We start from the raw sequence: 27,609 nt of genomic DNA, 5'->3' as shown, positions 1-27,609 counted from the left end.
CGCAGCTGCTCACTGGTTCGAGTCTGCAGTGGGGCGGGGCTGGGCTGCGAGGATGGCGTGCGCAGGCGCAGGACCGGTTTCGGGAGCGTGAGGGACCCTGCGGACCGGAAGTTGAGGCGTTCGCGGCGGCGAACGAGGTGAGGGGGCGGGGCGGCTGCGCAGGGTGGTGGCGGCGGCGGCCGGAGTCCGATCGGGTCCGGGAACATCTTGGGAGCGAGCTGAGGGGGGAGGGAAATCCCGAGATGAGGCAGTGTGTTGGAGGAGGCCGAGCAGCCGGGAGACACAGACCGAGGTGGAGCCTGAGCGTTCCTGAGAGAACCTGAGGGTCAGAGAGCCTGAAAGCAATGGAGGCACGGAAAGAAGCTTCGAGAAACTGAGGGACCGAGAGACAGGGAGGTTGAGAGAGGAGGGAAGCCGAAAACTGGAGAGATCGAGGGCAAGAGGCTGATGGGTCCTACCGAGAGAGGCTTAGAGGGAGTACGAGAGAAATGCGATCGCACCGGGAACTTGGGAAATGGAGGGAAACGTAGAAAGATGAGAGTGGAAACTAAGGTTGCGAGAAAAGTGTGTATATGTGTGTATGATGTATATGTATGCATATAAATATATATGAGTGATTTAGAATAGTACCTGATACATGCGTCAGCCATAAGTAAATGTTAGCTATTGTTAAAGCTTCAGACAACTGAGTGACAAAATTTTAGGGAGAAATGGAGAGAGATGAGAGAGTCACGATGGAGGAAGAGAGTGATGGAGAGAGACGAAAACGGAGAGTCGGAAAAAAAAAATTCAAACAGAAAATGAGACAGTCGGATGGAAAACTGAAGTAGAGTGGCGTCGAATGGAGGAAGACAGCTGGAGAGAAAATCAGACTAAAGAACAGAATCCGAATGGGAGAGCATTAGATAAATGAAAAGAGATGGGACCAGGCAAGGAAAGGGAAGAGAGATGAGGGTGGTGAGCAGGATGGACCAAAAAAGACAAGAGACCTGAAGATGGAGAGCCAGACAGGAGAGAAATAGGGAAGCGGAGAAAACCTCTAAAAGCCTTAAGCCTAGGAAATACAGGCCAAGAGACCAAGAGATGGTCCGAGACACAGTTACAGAGAAACTAGTAGATCCAGGAAGTCGAAAAGGTAGTCTTAAGAGAATGGATTCCTTGAGAGTCATGAGGGTGCTCTCATTCCGGCCCACATGCAAGGACAGGCAGTTAGCAGTCTGGGAGGAACGCTCTCTTCCATCTAATTGTCCTTGTCTTCTTCTGAGAAACACTGGCTCAGCATCACAGCAGTCTTTCAAGGCCTTTTCCTTCCCTTCTAGAACAGGAATTCCTTCTGAAGGCGCTGAGGCATCACGCAGCCCAGGTGTTTACCAGGAAGTGATGTGCACTCCCCACACATCCCCACGCATGGCTACTGCTCCTGTGGGAAACAGCTCTGCCAGTTCACAGGTTCTTCAGCTGAAAGCCTCACCTGGCTCTAATAACTCCCAGGGTTGGTCTGGGTCCCTCTGAGGCTACAGAGGTGGAACCTCAGAACTCTTCTGTGATGGCCCTCAGAGACTGAAGGCAGAGAAGGTGAAAGCATTGCTAATGAACCAGGGTGAATTGTGGCCATTTGAGTGTCATTTTTTTTCCAGGTTGTATGCCCGTGGTTCCTCTCACTGGACTTGTATGCCAGTTACCCGTTTAGCTTCTCTGTGCCAGGCTAGGCGATAAACATTGCAGTGTTTTGAGATGGGTATTGCCCCCATTTTATAGATGAGGAAAACCTCAAAGGGTTTAATTTGCCAGTGGTCACACATCTGATAAAGCTGCTATTCAAACCCAGATCTGTTTGACCATGAAGTCTTTACCGTGGAAGTCTCGGGACCCTTTTAAGATCATAAACTCTTTGAAGAATCTGAGTGATGGGCTTCGCTCCAGAAAATTGCACATACGCGGGGATGTGCTTTGTTAGTTAGGACTTACGCAGCTAAGAGTCAGAAACCAAACCTTAAGAAAAAGACATTTTCTTGTGTAGCCATGAAGTGGAGGGTTGGCGGGAACTAAGCCTCAGGCATTGAATGATGTTGCCAAGCTTCTCCCCGTCCCTCTTCCACTTCTCTCCTTGTAGTTGCTCGGTGACCATCCTTGTGTGTGCCTTACTGTGCCCACGTGCAGCATTTTCTGTGGGATAGATTTCTAGGAAAGACTATTTAAGAGCTACTACAAACAACTCCCTGTTTATATTGTCCTTGCTTAGCCACAGTAAATAAGCTTTTGTCTCCTAATAACATAGTGTAAATTCCAGGGAAAGGCCCTGATTGGCCCTCCTCGGGCCAATGTGTCCGCTCTTCAGACCAGTCACTGGTTAAAGGGGGAGTAGGGTACTGTGATTGGCCAGGCCTTTGTCACTTGCCCAACCAGTAGGAATTCTCTTCACTTAAAGGCAGTGGGAACCATGTGGATTCCAGGAAGGGCTGCTCTCCAAAGGAAAGTGCATACGTTTTTCTGAAAAAAAAAGAAAAAAGAAAAAGAATTGCTGGGCAGGCAAAAACAAAACATACATAATGCAACACTTGCAAAACTGTGCACTTGATTTCAAAGGGTTCCCAGGAGCCCTGAAACTCAGTGGACCACAACTCTCTCATGTTATCACCTCTCAGGACCACGTTCTGCTGTTGACTGGCCACATGACCTACATTCCTTCAGGTCAAACATTCCCTCCTCCGGGGATCCTTCCCTGACTCCCAAGCACAGTCAAGGAAGGCTCCCGCAACCCCCTGGGCTTCCTTTATCACAGCCTCCATCTTGGAATTGTCAGAGTCTGGCGAAATGACCACCTGTGGGTACTCGGTGTGTCCTATTCATTGCTGTCCCTCCCCCCATCCCAGTGCTTGCAAAACAGCAGGCTCTCAATAAATGTTTCTAAAAATGAATGAATGTCTTCTGTTCTCTCCCGCAAACATTCAGGGCCCGAGATCCCAGCATGAACTTGTGTCCATCCCAGAGATCACCACAGGAGTCATGAGGTGCCCTGTGTGTCACCAGCTTGACCCGGGCCGCAGGGCATTTACTCTGCCAGCACCTGCGTGATCCTATCGCACCCCTGAGGAGGAAATTAGCTTTTTGAAGACAAAGTGCTTCCTTATTGCAGGCACTGGCCTCTCACTGCAGGAGGTGGGGAATATCTGGTCTAGGTGATCAGAACTGAGGCCAGTTTTGTGACAACACTGGGATTCGCCACGGCATGCCGCCTCCCAGAACAAGGGAGGGCAGGGGTCCCCGAGACCGGCCCCCGGCTCCCAGTCAGGAAGAGGACCCGGAGAAATGGGACTGGAATTGTCCAGAGACACGTCGCCTCTTCGAGGACGCCTTCTTCGGTGATGAGGATTATATCCGGCAGGGTTCTGAGGAGTGCCAGAAGTTCTGGACCTTCTTTGAACGCTTGCAGAGATTCCAGAATCTCAAGACCACCAGGAAGGAGGAGAAAGACTCTAGGCATCCCAAGCGCAGCATCCCGGCACTGGCTGACCTACCTCGCGCTTATGACCCACGCTACCGCATCAACCTCTCCGTCCTCGGCCCCGACACTCGGCGCTCTCGGGGGCTAGGCAGGCGCCTGGCCCCGGAGAGAGTGTCTGAGTTCCGCCAAGCCCTGTTGCACTACCTGGACTTTGGCCAGAAGCAGGCGTTTGGGCGGCTGGCCAAACTGCAGCGTGAGCGCATGGCACTGCCCATCGCCCAGTATGGGGATCGCATCCTGCAGACGCTGAAGGAGCATCAGGTGGTGGTGGTGGCAGGTGACACGGGCTGCGGCAAGTCCACTCAGGTGCCCCAGTACCTGCTGGCCGCTGGCTTCAGCCACGTGGCATGCACCCAGCCCCGGCGAATCGCCTGCATCTCACTGGCGAAGCGGGTCGGCTTTGAGAGCCTCAGTCAGTATGGCTCACAGGTGAGTGGGACAGAACAGGTTTCCAGTTTTTCCCAGTGACCTCACGGAATAAGTTGGTTGCCCTATGGCAGTATCGTTACGAAAACCCTTACCCTTTGACCCAGCGATGATTCTTGTAGAAATTTATCTATCGATTGGCCTGGAGATGGTCCAAATGACAAAGGCACTAACATTACCCAATATAGCACCTTAACAGTCAAAAATCGGAAATGCCTCCGTGTTTATCAGTCTTTTTCTAGGCAGTCACAAAAAAAGAATGAGGATGCTTCCTACTATTGAGTTCTAGGGTTCTAATCCTGGCTCGACCACTTAAAAATTTTTGTTTTTGAAGTTATCATACTCTCAACACAGAAGAATGCACGTATCATGCGTATATAACTCTGTGAATTTTCATAAGTTGACTGCATTTGTGTAACTAGCATTCAGGTAAAAAAGTCAAACTTACCAGCACCCCAGAAACCTCTTCGTTTCGCCTCCCAGTTACTGCCTTGAGGCCTCAAGAGTCATCACTATTCTTAGGGACAGATCGTCATTTTAGTGCTAGATTATCAGACCTGCGTTAGTGATAGAATATCACAGATTATTTTCTCCTCTTTTTGTTACTTTTTTGAAATTTTATTTATTTATTTGTTTGTTTTGGCTATGCCGGGTCTTAGTTGCAGCACGCGGGATCTTTTAGTTGCAGCATGTGGACTTCTTAGTCACAGCATGCATGCGGGATCTAGTTCCCCAACCAGGGATTGCACCGGGGCCCCCTGCATTGGAAGCGCAGAGTCTTACCCACTGGACCACCAGGGAAGTCCCTCTTTTTCTTACTTTTTATAAATGGAATCAAAAAGTATGTTCTCTTGCTCACTATTGCCAGTTATGGCCTCTGTTGCTCAATATTAGTTTTGTGAGACTCACCTATAGTATCATCATGTAGATGTACACCATTCATTCACACTGTTGTATGGTATTCCATTGTGAAGGCACCACAGATATTGGTTCCTTTTACTGTTGATGGGCATTGCGGAGAGTTCTAGTTTTAGGCTCTTGTGAATGGCACCACTACGAACATTCTATAACATGCCTTTTGGTGTGTTTTGGTACATATTTCTGTTGGGTATATATCTAATAAGGGTAGGAGCACTGGGTCATACCAATACTTGTTATGGTTAATCATTTTCATTTTAGATTTTCCAGTGGGTCTGTAGTGATATCACATTTTAATTTGCATTGTGAGTTTTGTTTTGTTTTGGCTGCGTTGGGTAGTAGTTGTGGCATGCAGGATCTTTGTTGAGGCATGCAGGATCTTTCCTTGTGGCGCGCGGGCTTCTCTCTAGTTGTGGCATGCAGGTTTTTCTCTCTCTAGTTGTGGCGAGAGGGTTTAGTTGCCCTGCGGCATGTGGGATCTTAGTTACCCGACCAGGGATCGAACCCGTGTCCCCTGCATTGGAAGGCGGATTCTTTACCCCTGGACCACCAGGGAAGTCCCTGCATTGTGAGTTTTAATTTGTGTTTCCTTGATGACTAAGGACATTGAGTGCCTTTTCATGTATGTATTAGCCATTTGGAGATCCTCTTTTGTGAAGTGTCTGTTCAAGTCTTTTTCCCGTTTCGCTTTTGTGTTTTCTGTGCTTTTGTTCTTGATTTATATGTCTTTATAGCATCTGGCTATGAGGCCTTTGTAGGATTTATGTATTGTAAATCTTGTCTTCTATTCTGTGAGTTTCCTTTCATTTTCTGAATGGTGTCTTTTGATGATGGTGTCTTTTCATTTAAATATAATACAGTCTGTCATTTTCTTTTTACGGTTGCCACCCTTTGGGTTCTGTGTAAGGAATTTTTGCATACTTTAAGGTCATGAAGATGTTCTGTTTTTTTCTAAAAACCTTTACATTTAGGACTGTAATTCATCTGAAATCTATGTGTGTATGATGTGAGGCAGGGGTTAAGATACATTTCCTCTCGATAACACTTTTTAGCGATTTTACTTTGGATGACTCGTGTCAGTTTCTCCATTTCTGAGGTGAGGGTAACACTAGTGCTTATATTGTGTGGTAGTTGTTAGGATGGAGTGAGTTGACATACATAAAGATTTAAAGTAGTTCCTGGTACATAGAAAGGACTCAAAGAAGGGTTAAGCATTACTACTGTAATTAATTAGTATCATACGTCAGGCTCTGTGCCAAGTACTTTATGTGCATTAGCACATGTAATTCTCACCGCATCTAGGAGGAAGAAATACGCATCTGTGGGATGGAGTTGCCCAAGTCAACAGCACTAAGTGGCAGAGGTTGCATTTGAACCTAAGCCTGTTGGACTCCAGAGTCTGATGTGGGACATTTGCTCAGATTTTCAATTTGGGGAGGGCGAGGGGCTGTGGCCCAGGCCCAGGTCCTCTCCTGACCACACGTTCCCACTGCCCCCCACTCCCAGGTCGGCTACCAGATCCGTTTTGAGAGCACACGCTCGGCGGCCACCAAGATTGTGTTCCTGACAGTGGGGCTGCTCCTGAGGCAAATCCAGCGGGAGCCCCGCCTGCCGCAGTACCAGGTCCTGATCGTGGATGAAGTCCACGAGCGGCACCTCCACAACGACTTCCTCCTGGGTATCCTCCGGCGCCTGCTGCCCCAGCGACCTGACCTCAAGGTCATCCTCATGTCAGCCACCATCAACATCTCGCTCTTTTCCAGCTACTTCGGCAGTGCCCCCGTGGTACAGGTGCCCGGGAGGCTCTTCCCCATCACGGTCAGTGCCCCCCTCGCCCCTCCCCAGACTTCCCACCTGGTCTCTGGCCACCCTGGACATGTCCCTTCTCTTCTCTTTTTCTCTGTTTCCCATCTCTTTGATTAATGATGTTCTCTCTCTCTCTCTTTTTTAAAGTTGCTGTTTTTGGAGCGTTTACAGTGTGCTGGATAGAGTGCTAAGTGCTTGTTAGAGGAGACCCCAAAATTTAAAGGCTCAGATAACATAGAAATAAATTTTTCTTATATAACCCAAGCCAGCCAGGTGTGGCTGGTCCAGGCTGATGGGCAGCTCTGTTCTACGTGGTCGTTCAGGGACCCAGGCTCCTCTTTTCTCATTGCTCTCCCATCTCACAGGGCAGGGTTTCTAGACTCAGCGCTTTGGACATTTGGGTCTGGGTAATTCTTGGCTGCCCTGTGCGTCACAGGGTGATTAGCAGTATCTCAGAAGTGGCAGAGCCAGGACTTGAATCCCACTCACTGACAGACATGTCCCTGTGCCCGATAGCTTCTGTTTGCCCTTCCAGATCTCCTTGTCCCTTCCCCACCTTCCTGTCTTCCCTGGGAGGCACAAACGGACCCCTTTCCCCTCTGCCTTTTGGTTGGCCAGTGGGAAAAGGAGAGTCAACCCCTCCCCTGAGGTCTCCAGTGACCTGTGACCCTCACCTGAAGTCACAGCTCCTTTTCGAGATGTCTCTCCACACAGCTCTCTCCTTTATGTTTTGTTTTTTTTTGTTTTTTTTTTTGCGGTACGCGGGCCTCTCACTGTTGTGGCCTCTCCTGTTGCGGAGCACAGGCTCCGGACACACAGGCTCAGCGGCCATGGCTCACGGGCCCAGCCGCTGCCCCGCACCGGGGCACAAACCTGTGTCCCCTGCATCGGCAGGAGGACTCTCAACCACTGCGCCACCAGGGAAGCCCTCCTTTATGGTTTTGATAACCACTACTTCCTCTTGTTTTGGGGCCCAAGAATTGATAAGAGCTCTGAGGTTCCTAGCCCCAGGAGATGCACTGTCCCTTGTGGTTTCTGGGTCTAAATGCCCATCAGTCTGTCTTCTAAGTAACCATTAGAAACAGTGAGGTTACTTTCAGAGAAGTGATTTCTAGTGTTTTAATCCCAACTCCACCCCTTAAAATTTTGTTCTTGTTGGAGTTATACTCCAGATACAAAAGAGTACCCATATCACAAGTGTACAGCTCAATTAATTTTCACAAATTAAATACCTGCATAGAGCCAGCACCCAGATTAAAAAACATGAACATTACCAGCACCCCAGAAACCTTCCAGTTACCTTGATACTTCGACCTTTTATTACATCCTCCTCAGATACCGTCTTTGAGTGTGCTGTCTGCTGCCTGACTGATCTGTGTCTTCTCTGTCAGCCTGTGGCCTCCTCGCCCCATTGCTTGGGAGCTGGAGTGACAAGGTATGCTCCTGCCTGGGGCTGTCTCCTCACAGGTTGTGTACCAGCCGCAGGAGGCCGAGCCGACAACATCCAAGTCGGAGAAGCTGGACCCGCGGCCCTTCCTCAGGGTGCTGGAGGCCATTGACAATAAGTACCCACCCGAGGAGCGGGGTGACCTCTTGGTCTTCCTCAGTGGCATGGCGGAGATCAGCGCCGTGCTCGAGGCCGCCCAGACCTACGCCAGCCACACCCAGCGCTGGGCGGTGCTGCCGCTGCACAGTGCCCTCTCTGTGGCCGACCAGGACAAGGTGGCGCATGCAGCCAGGCCACGTGGGGCAGATGGGGGTCTGGGGGGGCTGAGGGCAGCTAATGCAGGACAGATGTGACCCCACAAGCCAGGGCTGTGGGCTGCAGAGGGGCTGCTCCCATCTTTGAGTTCCTGATGAGGTGGGAGGCATTGGAGCTGAGCTTTGGAGGACAAGGAGGGTTTGGGTTTTTTTTGTTTTTTTTTTTGCGGTACGCGGGCCTCTCACTGTTGTGGCCTCTCCCGTTGCGGAGCGCAGGCTCAGCAGCCATGGCTCACGGGCCCAGCCGCTCCGCGGCATGTGGGATCTTCCTGGACCGGGGCGCGAACCCGTGTCCCCTGCATTGGCAGGCGGACTGTCAACCACTGCACCACCAGGGAAGCCCCAAACAAGGAGGGTTTTGAGTAGGAGAAGAGGGAGGAAGGCAGTCCAGGTTGGGGGAACCAGCTTGAGCAAAGGCCTGGAGGTGGAAACCTGAGTGGAGTGTGGGGAAAGGTGAAGAGACTGCCTGGTTGGAATGGAAGGGTGCTGGGAGAGAGGCCTTTGGGTCACTGTCTTAGTTATTGATTGCTGTATAACAAATTACCCCCAAACCTAGCAGCACGTTTACTGTTACATGCATTATCTCACATAGTTTCTGTAGATCAGAAATCTGGGAGGAGCTTAGCTGGATGGTTCTGGCTCAGGGTCTCTCATGAGGTTGCAGTCAGATGTCAGCTGGGGATGCTCTCATCTGAAGGCTTGACTGGGGCTGGAGGATTATCTTCTCAGGTGGAGCTGGCTGTTGGCTGGGGGCCTCTCTAGGGGGCTGTTTGAGTGTCCTCATGATATGGTGGCTGGCTCTTCCCAAGAGACCAAAGTAGAAGCCACAGCATCTTTTATGACCTAGCTTTGGAAATCACAAACCATCATTTCTACAGTATCTCTTAGTGTTTTTTGGTTTTTGTTTTTAATTTCCAGATAGTAGATAGTTTTATTTTATTTATTTAATTTTAAATTTATTTATTTATTTTTGGCTGCGTTGGGTCTTCATTGCTGCGCACGGGCTTTCTCTAGCTGTGGCGAGTGGGGGCTACTGTTCGTTGCAGTGTGTGGGCTTCTCATTGTGGTGGCTTCTCGTTGTGGAGCATGGGCTGTAGGCACGTGGGCTTCAGTAGCTGTGGCTCGCGGGCTCTAGAGCACAGGCTCAGTAGTTGTGGCGCACAGGCTTAGTTGCTTCACGCCATGTGGGATCTTCCTGGACCAGGGCTCAAACCCGTGTCCCCTGCATTGGCAGGTGGTTTCTTAACCACTGCGCCACCAGGGAAGCCCTATCCCTTAGTTTTTTACCCAGTCTGCCCTGTTCAGGGGGAAGGTACTGGGTGAGGGTGTGGATCCCGGGAGTTGAGACTCCCCCAGGCTGTCCTGGAGGCTGACTACCATAGTCACCTCCAGAAGAATCCCTTCAGGTCAGACTTGGTTGTTTAGTGATTAAGGAAACAAGCTTTGAGCACCTCCTTAGTGCTCCCCTTGCTCCAAGGGGCCTCTTTGGGATACAGTGGGAGCTGAGATATGGTTCTTCCCCTCAAGCTGCTGGTCCACTGAGGGGGGATAGACAAGTAATTGACAATCCCACAAGTGGTAGAGGAGAACTCTGGATACTCTGAGAGCAGAGTCTTGGTGGATTCAGGAAAGGCTTCCTGGAGGAAGGGACTCTGTACGTGGAGACCTGAGAAAGCCCCATTCTAGGAAGGGGGTGAGGAGAAGCGTGTCCCAGCTGAAGCGTGTGGAGCACTGGTTTTGTGCTGGGCAGAGTCCTGAGCTCTGTGCACTCCTTGTCTCTAAGCTTCACAGCCGCCCTGTCTGCCAGGTCCTGTTGTCCCCATTCAATAGATACAGAAACTGAGGCGTAGGCACTTATGCAAAGTCACATAATTGGCAGAGCCAGGCTGTAGAACTTGGTAATTTGGTACCAGAGCCCATACTCTTAACCAGAGGTTGGCAGACTTTCTGTGAAGAGGGCAGATTTTTAGTTTTTATGGGCTCGATGGTCTCTGTCGTAACTACCCTACTATTACAGGTAGAAAGCAGCTGTAGACTGACCTGGTGAGGCTGTGTTCCATTAAAACTTGATTTACAAAAACAGGTGGCAGGGTGGATTTGGCCTGCAGGCTGCAGTTGCTGACAGCCACTCTTAACCACTGTGCTTGGCTGTCTCTTGGGTCCATGAGAAGGGCTTGTGCAAAGGGCCTGGGGTGAGAGAAAGATGGGACAGCTGGGAAACTGCACTCAAAGTGGCTGGGTCCAGACTGTGAAGGGGAAGTCAGGAGAGATGGGACTGGAGAGGTGGGCAGGGTTAGACCACCAGGGACCTTGAAGACCCATTGTGGTGGTGGGCTTTGTCCTGAGGGCACTGGAGGGGGGTCATGGGAAGGTTCTGAGCAAGGTGGCGGGCAGTGCCAGTTTGTGCTTTAGCAGATCCCTCTGCTGCATGTGAAGGCTGGATGGGAGGGGATGAGACTAGAGACCAGGGAGGAAGCTGGAGCGGGATTGGGGTGGGAAAGGAGGGGCGTGGAGCAGGGCAGGGGCTCTGGGTTTGGGGAGGAGGGAGTGAATTCATGAGATGTTCAAGATGATCTGGTGTGGCAGGGTGGGTGAGAAGGGAGGGAACACCCAGGACAGCCCAGGTTCTGGTCCCGGTGATGCAGTAGATGAGGAGCCATCTCTAAGATGGGGGCCCGAGTAGGGAAGGGTTCAGTAGAAGGTGCTGAGGCTGTTTTAGACATATCGCTGTGAGGTGCCCGTGGGACATCCAGGAGGCCACTGGACACATGGGTTAGTGAGTGCCGAGTTAGTTGTGCAGAGGGCCTGGGGTGAGAGAAAGACAAGGCACTGATGCCGCCTCTTCACTATACCCCAGGTGTTCGACGTGGCCCCACCTGGAGTCCGGAAGTGCATCCTCTCCACCAACATCGCTGAAACCTCAGTCACCATTGATGGGATCCGCTTTGTCGTAGATTCTGGTAAGCGCTGCCCCCCAGCTACCTCAAGGATCTGGTGAGAAGTGTGGGGTTTGGAGCTGTGCACATGTAGTGAGGGAACTCTGGACCACAGCAGGGAGGAGGTAGTGTTTAGGGCTGTGTAGCAGTGGCAGCATCTTAATCTTGCTCAGGCCTTCCTAGCTTGCTCCTGCCTCAGGGCCTTTGCACTTACCGTCGTCTCTGCAGAGAGCTGTCTCTCCCCAGATTTTTACACGGCTCACTCCCTCACCTTATTTCAGGACCTGCGCAAATGTCTCCCCATTAGAGAAGCCCACTTGTTCACTTTATCTAAGTGATCTCCTTTCACTGTCACTTCCCTTATGAGGCTTTATTTTTCTTCATAGTATGGGCATTATATTTTATGTGTCTTGATCTATTTAAGATCAAGATCTGTCCATAGTATGGGCATTATATTTTATATATCTTGATCTATTTAAGATCAAGATCTGTTATTGTCTGTCTTCCCAATTAGACTGTTCTCTGGAAAGTCAGCATAGCCTAGTGGCGAGGAGGCACTGGGGCCAGCCTGCAGGTACACTGCCGGCTGTGTGACTCTCACTGCGTCAGTTTGCTCATTTGTAAAATGGCAATCATAACAGCACCTCCCTCAGGTGTTGAGGATTAAAGACGTTAATACATTTGGGGGCTGAGGCTGGAACCTGGCACAGGGTGAATGCTCAGTAAATGTCAGCAGTTATCTTATTGTATTGAATCTGATGCCACTGACGATAAAAGATTCCATAATTTTATGTTGGATGACTGAACCTCTGAGTAAGAAAAGTCTTGAGAAAATAAATGAAAAGATAAATGAATGAGGAAACTAAAGAATACATTAACAAAATGGTAGGGTGGGGCCAAGAGTAAGCTCTCAGTTAGTGTTACTGGAACAAAGGAGTAAGTGAGGGTGTCAGTGAGTGAACGGCTGGGTAGAGGGCCAGGCGCATGGAGGACCCACGTGACTCCTGCACACACATTCCCTTCCCTCCCTGCTACCCTCCTGCCCACCCAGGGAAGGTGAAGGAGATGAGCTATGACCCGCAGGCCAAACTGCAGCGGCTGCAGGAGTTCTGGATCAGTCAGGCCAGTGCTGAGCAGCGTAAGGGCCGGGCGGGCCGCACGGGCCCTGGTGTCTGCTTCCGCCTCTATGCCGAATCGGACTACGATGCCTTCGCCCCCTACCCTGTCCCGGAGATTCGGAGGGTCGCCCTGGATGCACTGGTGCTGCAGGTGAGGCAGGGGCTGGTAGGGGACTGCATCCTGAGTGCTGGTGCCAGAGAGGAACCCAGGAGGCATTTAGACATGGTTTCAGGGTCAGGAAGGGCAGGGCTGGCCAGGCCACTGAGTGGAACTCATTCCTTCCAAATGTCAGATCCCGTATTGAGGGGAGAACTGTTCCCCCAAATCCACAGGGTCATGGGAAGAACCTTGTGACTCAGTCACAATGCTTTCAGCTGTAACAGAAAACCCATCAAGAAGTGGCTTTTAAAACCGGGGTTTTGGGCTTCCCTGGTGGCGCAGTGGTTAAGAATCTGCCTGCCAATGCAGGAGACATGGGTTCGAGCCCTGGTCCAGGAAGATCCCATGTACCGTGGAGCAACTAAGCCCGTAAGCCACAACTACTGAGCCTGTATGCCACAACTACTGAAACTTGTGCCCCTAGAGCCTGTGCTCCGCAACAAGAGAAGCCACTGCAGTGAGAAGCCCTCGCACCACAACGAAGAGTAGCCCCCGCTCGCTGCAACTAGAGAAAAGCCTGCGCACAGCAACAAAGACCCAACACAGCCAAAAATAAATAAATAAATTTATTAAAACGAAAACAAACAAAAAAAAACGGGGTTTCTCAGTACATTTTATGTCATGGCTTAGACGTCATTTGCTTAGATTAGGCTGCTGTGACAAATAGACCCACTCACATAACAGCCAACACAGCAGAACGTTAGTCCTTGGGTTGGTGGGCAGCTTCCTTTATTCAGAGACCTGGGCCTTTTTCCTCTCACGGCTCCATCATCTCCCTGGGGCGTCTTCATCATGTGTGTCAGCCAGCGATGGGGAGAGAGCGTGGGACTTACGTTTGGGAGGGTGTGAGGGCCAGGTCCACAGTGTGCTTCCCTTCCCCTCACCCTGGCGAGAGCTCGGGTCTGTGGCCACACCTCACTGCAGGGGAGGCTGGGAAGTGTAGTCTCTGTGCTCAGGAAGAAGCAGAAATTGAAAATGGGGAACAGCAGGTGGCATCTGCCTCAGGCTCACACGTGCCCAGGTGAGAGAGAGGCATGAACCAGGCCCCTTTCCTATGGGTGATGCACACTCATTGTTTCTATCCATTTGATTTCCTTTTAAAAAAATGCCAGTTGTGACCCATGTCATGGAGTTCCTGACTCACATAACCTGCTGTTTGAAAAATGCTGACTTGAACAATACAGAAAACGTACCGTTTCACATAACAGGAAACCTTGAGATAGGGAAATTCCAGGCTTGGTTATTTATTTATTTATCTATATCTATCTATCTATCTATCTATATATATATATATATATTTTTTTTTTTTGGTTGTGCCAGGTCTTAGTTGCAGCACTTGGGATGTTTTTTTAGTCGCGGCATGGGAGATCTAGTTCCCCGACCAGGGATTGAACCCGGGCCCCCTGCACTGGGAGCGTGGAGTCTTACCCACTGGACCACCAGGGAAGTCCCCAGGCTTGGTTATTTAAATAGAATGGTGATGTCATAAAGGAACAGGGTTTTTTCTAGCTTTCCAGCCTCAGCTTATCAGCAGCTGTCCTAATAACGATGATGATGATGATAAAAAGCACTTACCTCGTACTTCCGGGGTGCTAGCTCTGTTCTAGGTGCCTGAGTTATGTATATAAGTTTTGCTCCTCACACAATCTCTATAGTAGGTAAACTTACTCCAATTTATGGATGAGAAACAGGATGCAGAGAGGTTACGTAGCTTGATCCATGTGGTATGGCTGGCAAGTGGCAGAGCCCGGATTCCATCTGAGGCTGTCAGGCTCCAGAGTTTGCCTCATGAATGCCACCTGGCTCTGGTAGCCACGGGCAGCACCTCCTCCTCCTTTACTGTCTGGCTGCAGAGGCGATGAACTGCCCCTCTTTGTGGGTCTCAGTTTTTTTTTTTTGGCTGTGCCGAGTAGCTTCCAGGATCTTAGTTCCCCAAGCAGGGATTGAAGCCAGGCCCCCGGCAGTGAAAGTGCAGAGTCCCAACCACTGGACTGCCAGGGACTTCCCAGTTTGTGGGTCTCATTTTTAAGGCCGTGGGAACCTTTTCCAGAAGCCCCCTGGCTGGTCTCCCATCCTGTCTTGTCAGCAGAACTAGGTCACGTGTCCACTCTGTGACCTGTAATTGTCCGGGGTGGCGGGGTGGCATTGCCCAACTGGATCAGAGCAGTGATTCACAGTCTCAGCTACACTTTGGAATCACGAGAGTGCTTAAAAAAACAAAAAACAGCCGTGCCCTACCCCTCACCCAGAGCTTCTCATTTAAAGGTCTTTTAATGAGTATTAGTGATCTCCCAGACAACACCATAGCTTAGTGAGCAGGGAGGAAGGTGGTACCACTGGCTGCTGGGTGGATGCCAGAACCTCTGGTGCCCTCCAGATCAGGCCCAGGAGAGCAGGTCACCTTACCCAGAGACTTTGGCAGATCCCCTAGTCTCTCTGAGCCTTGTTCTCACTCTCTCATGGTCATGGGAGCCACCATGCCAGCCCTTCCTTCATCCACTCACCAGGGAGGTGCCGTTTCCCTATGCCATGCCAGGCCTGGTGATGATACATGTTTCACTGCTTTCTCCCCGTGACCTGCTACCCCTCTGGGCCTTTGAATCAGTCGGGATGCTTTGGTCAAAAGTGAGAGAAACCCAACTCAAACTGTTGTTAGCAGAAAAGGGGCTTTTATGGATTTGTGTGTCCATGTTGGGGGGAGGTCTAGCTTAGGAAAAATTAAGGATTTCTCCATCTGCTGTGAATGGGCTAATTTCCAGGCCGTGGAAAAACTAACCACAACAGCTCTGGGCTTCCATCCTGGCCCCTCACAACCAGAGAGGATGCTGGAGCTTCTCTCTCTCAGCTCCAGTCTGCAAAGTCCCAGGGAAGGATTCTGAATGGCCCAGCTCAGGTCATGTGCTCATTCCTTAGTCAGTCGCTCTGACCAGGGGCTGAGAAACCTCAGTTGGTCCAGCTTAGATCGTCTGCTCGCTCCATGGCCAGGGTGTGGAGAAGAGCTGCTAGGCAGACAGACAGATACTGGCCCTCCTTCCCTGCTTCTGTACAATGAACCTTGACATTGGGCATTTTAACGTATCACAAGTTTGTGATCCCTGAGTCCCCCGGTGTTCCACAGTGGCTCATGTGTTCCCCATTCCTGACAGGGTTTGGTTCTCATTCCAGATGAAGGGCATGAGTGTGGGGGACCCCCGAACCTTTCCCTTCATCGAGCCACCCCCACCAACCAGCTTGGAAACGGCCATCCGCTACCTCCGGGACCAGGGGGCCCTGGACAGCTCAGAGGCCCTCACCCCCATTGGGTCCCTGCTGGCCCAGCTGCCTGTGGACGTCGTGATTGGTGAGGACCCCCCCTTGGGGTGATCCCATAGGGTCCTGGGAATGGGTGTGGGACACCGCTTGCTCTGAGTGCCCCGGGGTCGAGTCTGGTCCTTCTCTGGGCCCTGTCCATTCATTCTCAGGTCCTCTGTGTCGGGTCCTGTTCTAGCGCCAGGGATACAGCAGTAAACAAAACAGACATTTCCCTCCTCTGCACAGCCTGTCCCCAGCTCCACGTGGTACCCCCTCTATTGTGGTTGGATGTCAAAACCGCCTGCCTCTTCCTCTTGCCCATCCTGAGTCATCCCTGCCCCTGCCGAGGAACTTGCTGACCGAGGCATATTTGTCTTGCCCAATTCTCCTGACTTGAGACATTCTGTGTCTACCAACAACCCACGGCCCAGAGAATATCGCTCGCTGAGTTCTACCACCTGGGGCACCACTTCCCAGGGGAGCTTGCTGCCTGCGTCAATGTCATTAAAGTCCCCATCATTGCGACACGCTGGAGCGTCAGTACGGGCAGCAGCCCGGATACCACCAACCCTGAGGGCCACCCACAGCCATGGAAATGGTTATTTTTGTTTATTTTAGAAGGAAACAGGGCTAGTGCAAGGAGAATCAGATCTGAGAAGAAAGAGAACAGTCTGTGAGCATTTGCTTTGCGTCAGTGGAAGACTTTGTGGCCCTTATTTCATCTTCACCTGGTGAGGGGAGGGCCTCTGGGCGCTCCTGTTGTACAGGTGAGGAAAACGAGGCTCAGAGAAAGGCTGTCACTCGCTCGCCAGGGAGGCACGCCCCAGCCAGGCTGGCACCGTGGGTCCCCAGGCCCTGCGGAGCAGGCGACACAGATGATGCAGTGCTGGGCAGTTCTGGGCCCTGGTGGCTCAGTTACCGTGCTTCCTCTGAGCCAGGTGGAGCTCCCAGTGCTTCCCAGGTGAAGCACAGTTCATCCTCACAGCAGGTAGATGCCACAGTTAACCCATTTCACAGATGGGGAAACAGAGGCACAGAGAGGAGGAGGGACTTGCCTGAGGTGACGGAGCTAAGGGGTTCTGGGACAGCCTTGTTTTACTGCCCTACTTTATCTTATGAGGCTACATGTGTAACAGGAACTTTCTGGAAAGGTAGGCAAGGGGAACAGTGAGGGTGAGTCAGATGTGTGACATGCAGGCCACTGACCTTGGGGCAGGTGGAAACAGTCTTCCATCACACTGGGATCCGATTCTGGGTTTGATTCTGTCCCTCTGGCTCCCGAGGCCCTTTGTGGGTGAGGTGGAGGGTGGGTCAGGGGCCCCAGAGGGCTGGGGACGCTGTCAGGCGCCCAGGAGGCTCAGCGCAGTGTCTGCCCCCAGGGAAGATGCTGATCCTGGGCTCCATGTTCCACCTGGCGGAGCCTGTGCTCACCATCGCCGCCGCCCTCAGCGTCCAGTCGCCCTTCACCCGCGGCGCCCAGAGCAACCCCGAGTGTGTGGCGGCGCGGCGACCCCTGGAGAGTGACCAGGGTGACCCCTTCACGCTCTTCAACGTCTTCAACACCTGGGTGCAGGTGAGGTTGACAGCAGGGTGCCCCCGTCTGGCTGTCGTTCTGCACGGGGCCAGGGCCTCCCTGAGGCTGTGGCTCCTCCTTGTGCCCCCACCGCCACCCCAGGGACGACCACTGAGCCCTCCGCAGGCCGGGCCTGTCTGGGGAGGCCCCTGACTCCACCACTCATGGGACCAGCACGTGCAGAGGCCCCCGCCTGAGGGGGAGCCTGAGGTTTCTAAAGCACTGACGAAAGCCAGTGCCATCTGGAGAAAGTTTAGATGCCTTAGGCTGGGGGCTATATCTTGAGCACATGTTCCCTGACCGGGCCGGGTCCTGTTCTGGGCAGTGCTGGGGACCCAGTGGTGACTAAAACTACCTGGTCCGGCCCTCCTGGGGCTCCCAGCTCAGTGCAGGAGAGAGACTGTCCCTGGACAGTGACCAGCCAGAATGGGCTGTGATGGGGAGTCCAAAGGGGCTGGGAGAGCCCAGGGAGGGTGTCTGACCCCATGTGGTGTCTGGGAGGGCTTCCTGTAGGAGGGGGCAGTGGGGCTGAGACCTGGAAGAAGGAGGAGAGCAGGTGGTGCTGAGGGAGGGCCGGCAGGCCTGCCTGCCATCCTGGCAGAGGCTGGTGTTTGGGCTCACACTGGGTTCGTCTGGGCAGTGGGTCGGCACCCCCATCCCTCCTCCCAGCTGGCCAGGCCCTGACCCTCTGGTGGCCGGACCTCCACCCAGGTGAAATCTGAACGGAGCAGAAACTCTCGCAGGTGGTGCCGCCACCGGGGCATAGAGGAGCATCGGCTGTATGAGATGGCCAACCTGCGGCGCCAGTTCAAGGTGAGGCCCGGGAGGAGGGGTGAGGGCCGGCCTGCCCAGGCAGACAGGGCCAGGAACAGACCTGGCGAGAGGGGGTGGGGGGCGCTGGAGTGGGGTGTGCATGACACCTTCTGCGGCACGGCTTCCCATCCTCTGACAGTCATCAGAGTCCCACCCTACACCCGCCTCCCCTACCGTCACATCACCAGGTGTGGAGTGCGGCCCGGGCAAAGGAGTAGAGATCCAGGAGGGTTTCCTGGAGGGGTGGACAGGGTCACAAGCCGCATCCTCACGAAAAGCCGCCTTCTCTGGAGTGGGGGAGCCGAGCTGGCCGAGTGCCAGCAGGCCACACGGGGCACCAGATTTGGAGCCGGACATCCCAGCAGGGAATCTGAGCTCTGCCGCTTGCTAGCAGTGCAACCCCGGGCGAGTTACTGGGCCTCTCGGGGCCTCAGCTTCTCACTCTGAAAACGGGGAGGCCAAAAATAGCCCCTGCCTCCCAGCGTTCCCATGAAGATTAAATGAGTTAATACACCTAGAGCATTTAGAAGGGCCCGACACCCAGGTGTTCCCATACAAGTGTTTGCAGTTTTCATCGTCATTATGAGGATGTGGTTCGGGCTTCCGTGGTGGCGCAGTGGTTGAGAGTCCGCCTGCCGATGCAGGGGCACGGGTTCGTGCCCCGGTCCGGGAAGATCCCAGACCGCGGAGCGGCTGCGCCCGTGAGCCATGGCCGCTGAGCCTGCGCGTCCGGAGCCTGTGCTCCGCAACGGGAGAGGCCACAGCAGTGAGAGGCCCACGTACCGCAAAAAAAAAAAAAAAAATGAAAAAGAGGATGTGGTTCCACAGTTTGCTTGTGTTGTTAATATTCCACGGGCCTCTTTCCATTCGAGCACAGAAAGATCCAGTGCCGAGCACTTCTCCGCGGTCGTGTAGCGTGCCACGGAGCGAAAATAAAAGAGCCCCTGGGGTAACCGTTCCTCTCAGCTGCGGGAGGGCAGATTGCGGCCCAGAGTGGACGGTCAGCGCCAAGGCCTCCCACGCAATCACAGGGGCTCCATGTTGGGGACCACCAACATCCCAGCTGTTCTCGGCATCTCTCAACATGTCTGACTTTCTAAAGAGCGACGGTCCAACCTTTGTTGAGCCCCAGATGCTGAGAAACTAATGAAAAGTGTGGGTCCTTTTCTCTCTCTCACTCTGAGTCACATATGATATCCTATCTCTCCTCGTTGGTCAGGGCTCGATGAGAAACAGAAGGTCCAATGCAGTAGGTCCCTGGGAGACTGTTTCCAAAGGCGTGGGCAGTAGGTCTCTAATGTGCATTGGAATCACAGGGAGGGTCCGTGCTATCCAGATTCCTGAGATTCTGATTCAGTCATTCTGGGATGGGGCCCAGGTCTTGGCATTTCTGAGCGTACCCGGAGCCTGGTGACGACTGTGTGCAGAGGAGGCCCCGGGGAGGACCCTGGGTGGTGATGGCCCGGCCTCCTCTCCTCCCTCCTGGCGGCTGTCCCAGGTGTTCCGTTGGCTGATGACAGAGACGGCTCTTTCCTGGAGCAGTCGTGTGCCTGGCATCGTGCAAAGAGTTGTTCTCATACAGCCCCTTTCAGCCCTAACAGCCCTAGCAGGGAGGCCCCAGGAAGGTCCCTGTTCTTCATTTGAGGAAAAGTGTGGCTCTAAGGGTGAGGTCTTGTGCCACCAGCAGCAGGCCCCAGACCGGAACGTGCTGCATCCAGAGCACGCTTGGCTTGCCCCGTGTCCCTCACTCGGGCCCCACCCGCCCCCAGGAGCTGTTGGAAGACCACGGGCTGCTGGCCAGGGCCCAGGCCTCGAAGCCGGGGGACAGCTACAGTCGGCTACAGCAGCGTCGGGAGCGCCAGGCGCTCTACCAGCTGAAGCGCCAGCATGAGCAGGGCCAGGGACGCAGGCGCAAGGTGCTGCGGCTCCAGGAGGACCAGGACGGCTGCTCCAGCGATGAGGACCGGGGCGGCGCAGCCTCGCAGGGGGGCGGCGACAACGTGGACATCCAGGTGAGGCGCCGTGGGGTTGACTGGTGCCTGGGGTGGGTGCGGATGGAGTTGATCAGAGCGGGGATGTGGGCTGCCCTGGGGTCTTATGGGACATGGCCTTGCTCTGGGGTCTGAGAGGACACAGCCCTGCCCTCATTCAGTAGGCAGGTTTCCATGGACAGGAGTCTACAGAAACCCTTGGATCCACAGATTCCAGTACAAGCCCCTGGGGTAGTGGGGAGGGCCCTCAGGAACCCACCTTCCCCCGTGTTGCCACCAGGATGTGAAGTTTAAGCTCCGGCACAACCTGGAACAGCTGCAGGCGGCCGCCAGCTCAGCCCAGGCCCTGACTCGGGACCAGATGGCCCTGCTCAAGCTGGTGCTGGGCCGGGGCCTCTACCCACAGCTTGCCATCCCGGACCCGTTCAACAGCGGCCGCAAGGACTCGGACCAGGTGGGTCTCCTTCCCTCTCCCCGTCCCTGTGTGTGTTCTGTCGTCTGTCACCCCTTCCCAGCACCTGCTCTGTGCTGGGGATACAGCAGTGACTGAAACAGCCCTGGCCATGCCCTTGTGGGGCTGCAGTCTAGTGGCGGGGGCAGGGGATAGACTCGTTCCCAGACAGATGACCAGAGTGGTTGGGGTCGGGACGGGGACCCAGGGGCTGAGGGGGACCTGATTAGCCTTGGAGGAGGTCAGAGAGGGCTTCCTGGAGGAGGAGCCTTCTGAGTTGAGATGAGGAGGAGGGAACCTGGCAGCGGGAAGAGCAAGTCTGAGGGCCTCTGTCACCCAGCGCCCGCCTTCGGCTTCTCCAGATCTTCCACACCGAGACCAAGCAGGGCGCCGTGCTGCACCCCACCTGCATCTTCGCCAACAGCCCTGAGGTGCTGCACACACAGGAACAGGAGGCCAGGGGCGGCGATGGGAGCCGAGGTACCATGAGCCCAGGCGGGGGTTGGGGGAAGCCCTCCATCGGGGACGTGAGGGGCAGGACAGTGACCTCAGGGTGCCCCTCGCCGTCTGGGGTTACCCCCTCGCTCCTCCCCACATTCAACTTCGCTGGGGCTTCTGACGTGGGACCTGCAGGTCCCAAGAGCCAGACCTGGCTGGGTGGCCTTGGCAAGTCCGCCCCTTGCTGAGCCTCGCCCTCCCCATGAGGTGCTGGCTGCCCCGAGCCCTGAGCCCGTCCCAAGGCCTGAGCTTTTAGCAATTAGAGCAGCGCCTGCCGGTAGACCTGTCCCGGGAGCCCCGTGAACTTCAGGGCTTGGTCCTGCCTGGGGGGCTCCCCCAGCCCCAGCGTTCAGGCAGTTGGATTCGGTCTACCTTCTAGTGGGATCCAGGCCACAAAAGTCGCTTCAGCTGAGGCTGCACTCAGGCCAGGCCAGTCCCACCAGGGTGCCCTTCCCCAGGTGCAGGCCCTGCCCTCAGGAGCGGGCTTCACGTCTGCAACGTGAAGGTCTAGCTGTGTGCTCTGCCTGAGGGCTGAAACGCAGCTCATCCTTCTGTTTGTAAAGAAAGTAACATACTGCGCTAAAATGGTAAACAGTAATCCCCAAAGGTAAGGTTTATGATTTTAAATACCAAAGATAGAATTTGAAGTTTTCTCTCTAATCTTTAAGTGCTGTAAGTTCCAAGTGAATTTACCCTCTTCCTATTACATTGTTTTACTCCTTTTTGGAAACATTTTGTAAGTTCCAGGCATTCTGCAAGTAGAGAGTGTGTGAGGAACCCTCCGTGTTCTTGCCTAGCTGTAGCTGTCACCATTTTTCCATCCTTGTTTATTCTGTCCCCTTGATTTTTTTTTTTCTTTTTGCTGGAGCATGTTAAAGCAGGTCCCAGACATCTTACCAGTTAGTAATAATAATAAAAATCATATTCATAAGGATTGATTTTTTTGCATCACCACAATGCTGTCGTCACCCTTAACAAAATTAACAATAGTTCTTAGTGTCAGTGCATAGCCAAAATCACATCCAGCCCGGCAGAGTAGTTAAGAATAAGCCACAGGCATTTCACCATGACACACGGGAGCACGTTCTTTGTGTGGACGTGTGAATGGCCCGGGTGGGACAGGCAGCCACTGGGGGATGACGGGTGTGGGGTGTCGCGGGGAGCTGAGCTGTCCCCTCGACCCTTCCAGATGACAAGGACAAGATGAGCAGCAGGCACCAGCTCCTCACCTTCGTCTCCCTGCTGGAGACCAACAAACCGTACCTGGTGAACTGTGTCCGCATCCCCGCTCTGCAGGTGGGTCCTCACCCCAGCCTCCCCACCTCCCAACTCCCCGTGCCATGGCTGTGTCCCAGGGCAGGGGGCCCCAGGTGGGCCTGGAGGAGCTGCCCTCCCCCAGGCTGGCTGCTGTCATTCATGACTCTCTGAGTGCCTGCCGGGTGCCAGGACCTCTGGAAGGTGCACAAGGCAAGACCCGGTTCCTGCTCCCCAGGAGCTCACATCTGGTGGGGGGAGGGCGGGCAGGAGCACTAAACGCAGTGCAGCACTGACTGATAGGGTAGAGGGCAATAAGCGTTTGGGGAAAATAAAAAGAACGGGTGAGGGGATTGGGGAGAGGTGGGTTGGGGGGCAGGGGAGGGGACAGGTTCTAGTATAGAATCAGGCGATCCGGGTGGGCCTTATTGAGAAGGTGCAGTCAAGTAAAGACCTGAGGGAGGGAGGAAGCCATAGGGATCTCTGCGGGAAGAGTGTCCTGGGCAGAGCGAAGAGCAAGTGCAAAGGCCCTGAGGCGCCACGTGCCTGGTGTGGACAGGGAACAGCTGGAGCAGAGTCAGTGAGGGGGAGCATGGCTGGAGAAGAGGTCAGGGAGGCAGGTGAGACTGGATCCCCCTCCCCCCCACCACCAGAGGGTTCTGAGCAGAGCCGGGACAGGGTCTGACACGGGGCAGAGGCCAGGAGCCCAGCAAGGAGGCGACTGAGGTCGTAGGGCAGAAGCGGATGGTGCTGGAGGCTGAGAACGTGCTCAGATTGCAGATATACGTGCGTATGTGTGTCTGCAGCCAGGAAGGGGGGTTCCTGACAGCAGTAGCTGCCACACCTGTGTGCCCACTGTGGCCACCCTGCGGTTCCAGGCCTGGCCACAAGTCTCACTTTATAGGGGAGAAGATGGGGCTGGGTGCAGGGGGCAGTGAGGAGGAGGGCGTGTCCCTTGACTAAGCCACACAGTGGCTGAGCCTGAACTCAGGGTCACAGGCCACACCTGAGGCCTCCCCCCATCAGGTGGGTGTCCCCGTTACCCCGACCCCCTCGCTTCCATCCCAGGGAACATAGAGGGAAGAGAGAAACTCTTCCTAGAGCCCTGGGAGATGTTGTTGACGCTGATTTCCACTGGCACCAAGAAAGCGAACTCTGATCTGCTCCGCTATGTCTTCGTTCAAACATGTACTGAGCGGCCACCTGGCACCAGCCGCTAAGTACTCTTCCGGGTGCTGGGAATGCGGTCGTGATCAGAATGGACAAGATTCCCTGTGTTCGCGGGGCTCATGTATAAGTGGGGGAGGCAGATGGTAAAGAGAAGCACAAATGTAAGAGACCACACCAGATGCTGTACCAGTGCCGGAGGAGGGATGAAGTGGGGTGAGGGCCGGAGTGCTGGTGGTCAGCAGGACCTCGGGACAGAAACACGGCTTTGCTGGCTGAGATGCTGCTTGATATTCAATCCCCCCCGCCCTGCCCCTGCCCCGTAGTTTCTGATGATGGAGACTTTCAAACATGCACAAGAGTAGAATAGCACACTGGACTCTCATGTTCTATCACCAGCCCCGCAGACCCTCGGCCCGCGGCGAGCCCTGCCCCGTCCACTCACCCCCGCCCCATCCCACAGGATTTTCCCCAGAGAAAAGTTGAAAGAAGTGTAGAGGGAACACTCAACATTCCCACTCCCCAGTCCTGCAGCTAACATTCGGTCTTTGCTTTATCACCTCTCCACTCGTCGGTCTATTTTAACAGGTGGGCTTTCCTTTGAATTTCTTGATGCATTTTAAAGTAAGTTGCTGACATCAGTACCCTTCACCTGTAAGCACTTCAGCATGCTTCCTGTTAACTAACATTCAATGTTTGTTTATATATTTTGAGGATGAAAGGTATAGAGAGTGACACGTACACATATTAAGCACGCCATCTGACAAGGTTGACAAAGACACACACGTGTAGCCCCAACCCTAGGAAGACAGAGACGGCCACTGGCCTCCAGCGCAGGTGGTGACTCCCCTGCGCCTCCTTCTTGGAAGCTGCTCTGTATTTCACTCTTTAGTCTTCATTAGTCTCCTTCTCCGAGTAGACTTGCAGCTCCGCGGGGCGAGGGCGGAGTCCGTCTCGTTCACGCTGTGTCTCTGGCACCCGGAAGAGTGTCCGGCACAGCGTAGGCGTGTGGTCAGTATTTGTTGCAGGGCTGGGTGGGTGGGTGAGTGGGGCGTGGGCAGGAGCCCAGCCAGGCGGGGGGCCTCTCTACGATGGCATCCTCCCCCTCCCGCCACTGCCTGTCCCCGCCCCTTCTCTTCCAGTCCCTCTTGCTGTTCAGCCGGTCCCTGGACACCAGTGGTGACTGTTGCCGTCTGGTGGCCGATGGCTGGCTGGAGCTCCAGCTGGTGGACAGTGAGAGCGCTGTCCGGCTCCTGGCGGCTTCCCTGCGGCTCCGGGCCCACTGGGAAAGCGCCCTGGACCGGCAGCTGGCCCACCAGGCCCGGTGGCGGCTGGAGGACAAAGATGACGAGGAGACGGACCCAGGCAACCGCAAGGAGATGGCAGCCCTGAGCAGGGAGCTGCTGCAGTTCACGGCGTCCAAGGTACCCGCCTCCTGGGCACCTGCACCCCCTTGGCCAGAGGGGCCATCAGCCATAGGGATGAAAGCTCTGGAAGGCCTGGCTTCCAGCTCATCAGTATGCACACATTTGGGGGTTTTCAAACCAGAGAGGTTGATGACAAGCCCAGCGTCACACAGCTGGTAAGGGGGGAGCCAGGGTTTGACCCCAGGAGCCATGCCATTAACCCCTGCGGCCCTCATTCAACAGATGTTTATGAATACATGCTGCATGTGTGGTGCAGGTTACCCCTCGTTAGCAGTTAAGGGCGTGCAGGGTGTGAGAGGGAAGCTGTAAGGTGTCTGTCTATTCGTGGAGGACAGATGGGAAGAATTCAGACGGAGCAGATTTGAAACTGATCCCCCACCTCTTTAAGTGGCGGGGGTTGAGAATTGCTCCTGAGTCTATTGCTATTACACGTGGATGGGGTGCGACCCAGTGGACCAGGGAAAGGGGAACAGGCTGACATGCTGGAGGAGAAGGGGCAAGGTGACCAGACTTGAAGGTCAGACTTAAGGTCTGGATGTGTTCCCAGCAGTCATAAGGAGAGAAGGGCTCTGGGGAAGGCAGGTGAGATGGGGGATGGGGCATCAGGGAATGTTCTAGACAAGCCTGTGGTCATGAGTATCTGAAACCGTGTTGTGATTGGCTTAAGCAATTAGCCCCCATAACTGAGAAGCCCAGGGGTGGACTTTCGGCATGGCTGGATCCAGGTGCTCCGATCATGTCTGTCTGAGTCTCTCTCTCCTATTTCCTGTCTCTCTTTGTTCAGGTTTCCTACAGCCTCCGGCGGCTCACAGGGCTGGAAATCCAGAACCTCTATGTGGGACCCCAGACCATCACTGCTGCCCCCAGCCTCCCTGGCCTCTTTGGCTGCTCTACCCCGTCCCCCCATCCCACCAAAGGGGGCTACGCAGTCACTGACTTCCTCACCTACAGCTGCCTCACGGTGAGCACGGACCCCACCTTGGCCCCTCATCCTCCTGCCCCTGAAAATGCGGCGTCAGTGATTCCCCCCACCCTCTGCCCCCAACCGCACTCCAGCTTAGTCCAGGGATGCAGTTTCAGAAAGGGGACTGCCAGCCCCGAGGGGTTCTGGGAAGGTCCCAGGCTGGCGGCGGGGGGCGGGGGGGAGCCAGGCCTGACACAGCCTGCCTGTCGCAGAGCGACGCGGACCTGTACAGCGACTGTCTCCGCACCTTCTGGACCTGCCCCCACTGTGACCTGCACATGCCCTTCACGCCCTTGGAGCGCATCGCCCACGAGAGCACCTGCCCCGAGGCCCCACAGGACGGTCCCCCAGGTGAGGCTGGGGCAGTGGCGGCCGGGGCGCCTGTGTTTGCCCAGCTGTCCGTCCAGCCTGTGGTTGTTGACTGTGTGTCTGGGCACTTGCTCGACACTCTGGGGACTCACGACCTCAGCCGTCTGCCCTGGCTGGGGCCACGTGCGGACTCTGTCACAAGGACCCAGAGCCCGGGACCAGGAGGCCCTGCAGCCACCTCATTCTCAGGTCGTGGTGTCTGTCTCTCTTTGGTCTCTGTGTCTCCGCCTGTCCGGTTGGCCTCTGTGTTCCTGTCTGTTTCTCTGTCTCTCTCTTGCCGTGTCTCTTGTTCTTTCCTCTGTCCCACAGCTCTCTCTGCCTTGGCCACGTCCATCCTGTTGTCAGCCAGGGGACGCTGCAGTGGGCAGGCCTGGGCACAGAGTCTTCTGCGGTGCCCCATGTGCCACCCGCTGGTGCTTGCTGGGGAGATGGCTGTAGGGCCACGTGGTCCCACGCCAGGGCTCTGTTTGTCTCTTTCCGTCTCTGTGTCTCTGCTTGTGTCTTTCTCTGTGTCCCTTTCACCCCCTGGGACACAGAGTAAAGACTCGCCTCTGTGTGTGTATTGATCAAGGAGGGCTTCCTGGAGGACACAGAGCTGGAGTCCCCAGAGGCCAGGAGAGAGCCTAACCCCGCCAGGTTTCTGGGATTTGGGTGGGGGTGAGAGCATGCAATGGAGCGTCCCCCTCACAGCCTCCCATCTCCTCTCCCTTAGGGGCTGAGGAGGCTGCCCCCGAGCCCCTCCAGAAGGCATCCGCCCTGCAGAGGCCCTACCACTGCGAGGCCTGCCAGAAGGACTTTCTGTTCACACCCACGGAGGTGCTGCGACACAGGAGGCAGCATGTGTGAGCCCAGCCCGTCCTGGACCAGGACCAGGGCCAGGGCCAGGGCTCCCGCCCAAGCCCCCAGCCTAGACGCGGAGCTGTGGTCTGGGCCCAGCCCCGCTGGGAGGGAGCATAAATATGTGAATAAAGTCTCACCGATGGAACTTCCCTGGTGGCGCAGTGGTTAAGAATCCGCCTGCTGGGCTTCCCTGGTGGCGCAGTGGTTGAGAGTCCACCTGCCGATGCAGGGGACACGGGTTCGTACCCCAGTCCGGGAAGATCCCACATGCCGCAGAGTGGCTGGGCCCGTGAGCCATGGCCGCTGAGCCTGCGCGTCTGGAGCCCGTGCTCCGCAATGGG

At 54.6% G+C, this 27,609-nt stretch overlaps 1 protein-coding gene across 3 annotated transcripts; it reads left to right on the top strand.

Annotated features, from left to right (window-relative positions):
* Positions 1-50: 50 nt before the first annotated feature.
* On the top strand, positions 51-27,577 carry DHX34 (DExH-box helicase 34). 3 transcript variants are annotated; one of them, XM_060130796.1, is made up of 17 exons: positions 51-137; positions 2,953-3,934; positions 6,356-6,667; positions 8,123-8,377; positions 11,274-11,376; positions 12,404-12,621; positions 15,796-15,970; positions 17,301-17,494; positions 18,206-18,307; positions 20,077-20,319; positions 20,579-20,752; positions 21,112-21,229; positions 22,437-22,543; positions 24,811-25,092; positions 25,880-26,056; positions 26,272-26,410; positions 27,141-27,577. In XM_060130796.1, exons 2-17 carry the CDS (start codon positions 3,230-3,232, stop codon positions 27,272-27,274), a joined length of 3,438 nt encoding a protein of 1,145 aa, XP_059986779.1. In that variant the 5' UTR covers positions 51-137; positions 2,953-3,229; the 3' UTR covers positions 27,275-27,577. The 3 variants fall into 3 exon arrangements, with proteins under 3 accessions (XP_059986779.1, XP_059986781.1, XP_059986780.1); XM_060130798.1 differs by lacking the exons at positions 24,811-25,092; positions 25,880-26,056; positions 26,272-26,410; positions 27,141-27,577 and adding an exon at positions 23,155-24,382; XM_060130797.1 differs by lacking the exons at positions 24,811-25,092; positions 25,880-26,056; positions 26,272-26,410; positions 27,141-27,577 and adding an exon at positions 23,061-24,382.
* The last annotated feature ends 32 nt before the right edge of the window (positions 27,578-27,609 follow it).

The sequence above is a fragment of the Lagenorhynchus albirostris genome, chromosome 19 (assembly GCF_949774975.1).
Source record: "Lagenorhynchus albirostris chromosome 19, mLagAlb1.1, whole genome shotgun sequence".
NCBI lineage: Eukaryota > Metazoa > Chordata > Mammalia > Artiodactyla > Delphinidae > Lagenorhynchus > Lagenorhynchus albirostris.
The sequence above is the reverse complement of the archived record's forward strand: the minus strand, read 5'-3'. Positions and strand labels throughout refer to the sequence as shown.

What these genes read in the sequence shown, in the direction of transcription:
- DHX34 (XM_060130796.1), top strand. Translation starts at nt 3,230, where the DNA reads ATGCCGCCTCCCAGAACAAGGGAGGGCAGGGGTCCCCGAGACCGGCCC. An exon ending in GCCTGTGGACGTCGTGATTG is followed by an intron (nt 15,971 to 17,300) that starts GTGAGGACCCCC and finishes GTCTGCCCCCAG; the next exon opens with GGAAGATGCTGATCCTGGGC. An exon ending in TGCAGTTCACGGCGTCCAAG is followed by an intron (nt 25,093 to 25,879) that starts GTACCCGCCTCC and finishes CTCTTTGTTCAG; the next exon opens with GTTTCCTACAGCCTCCGGCG.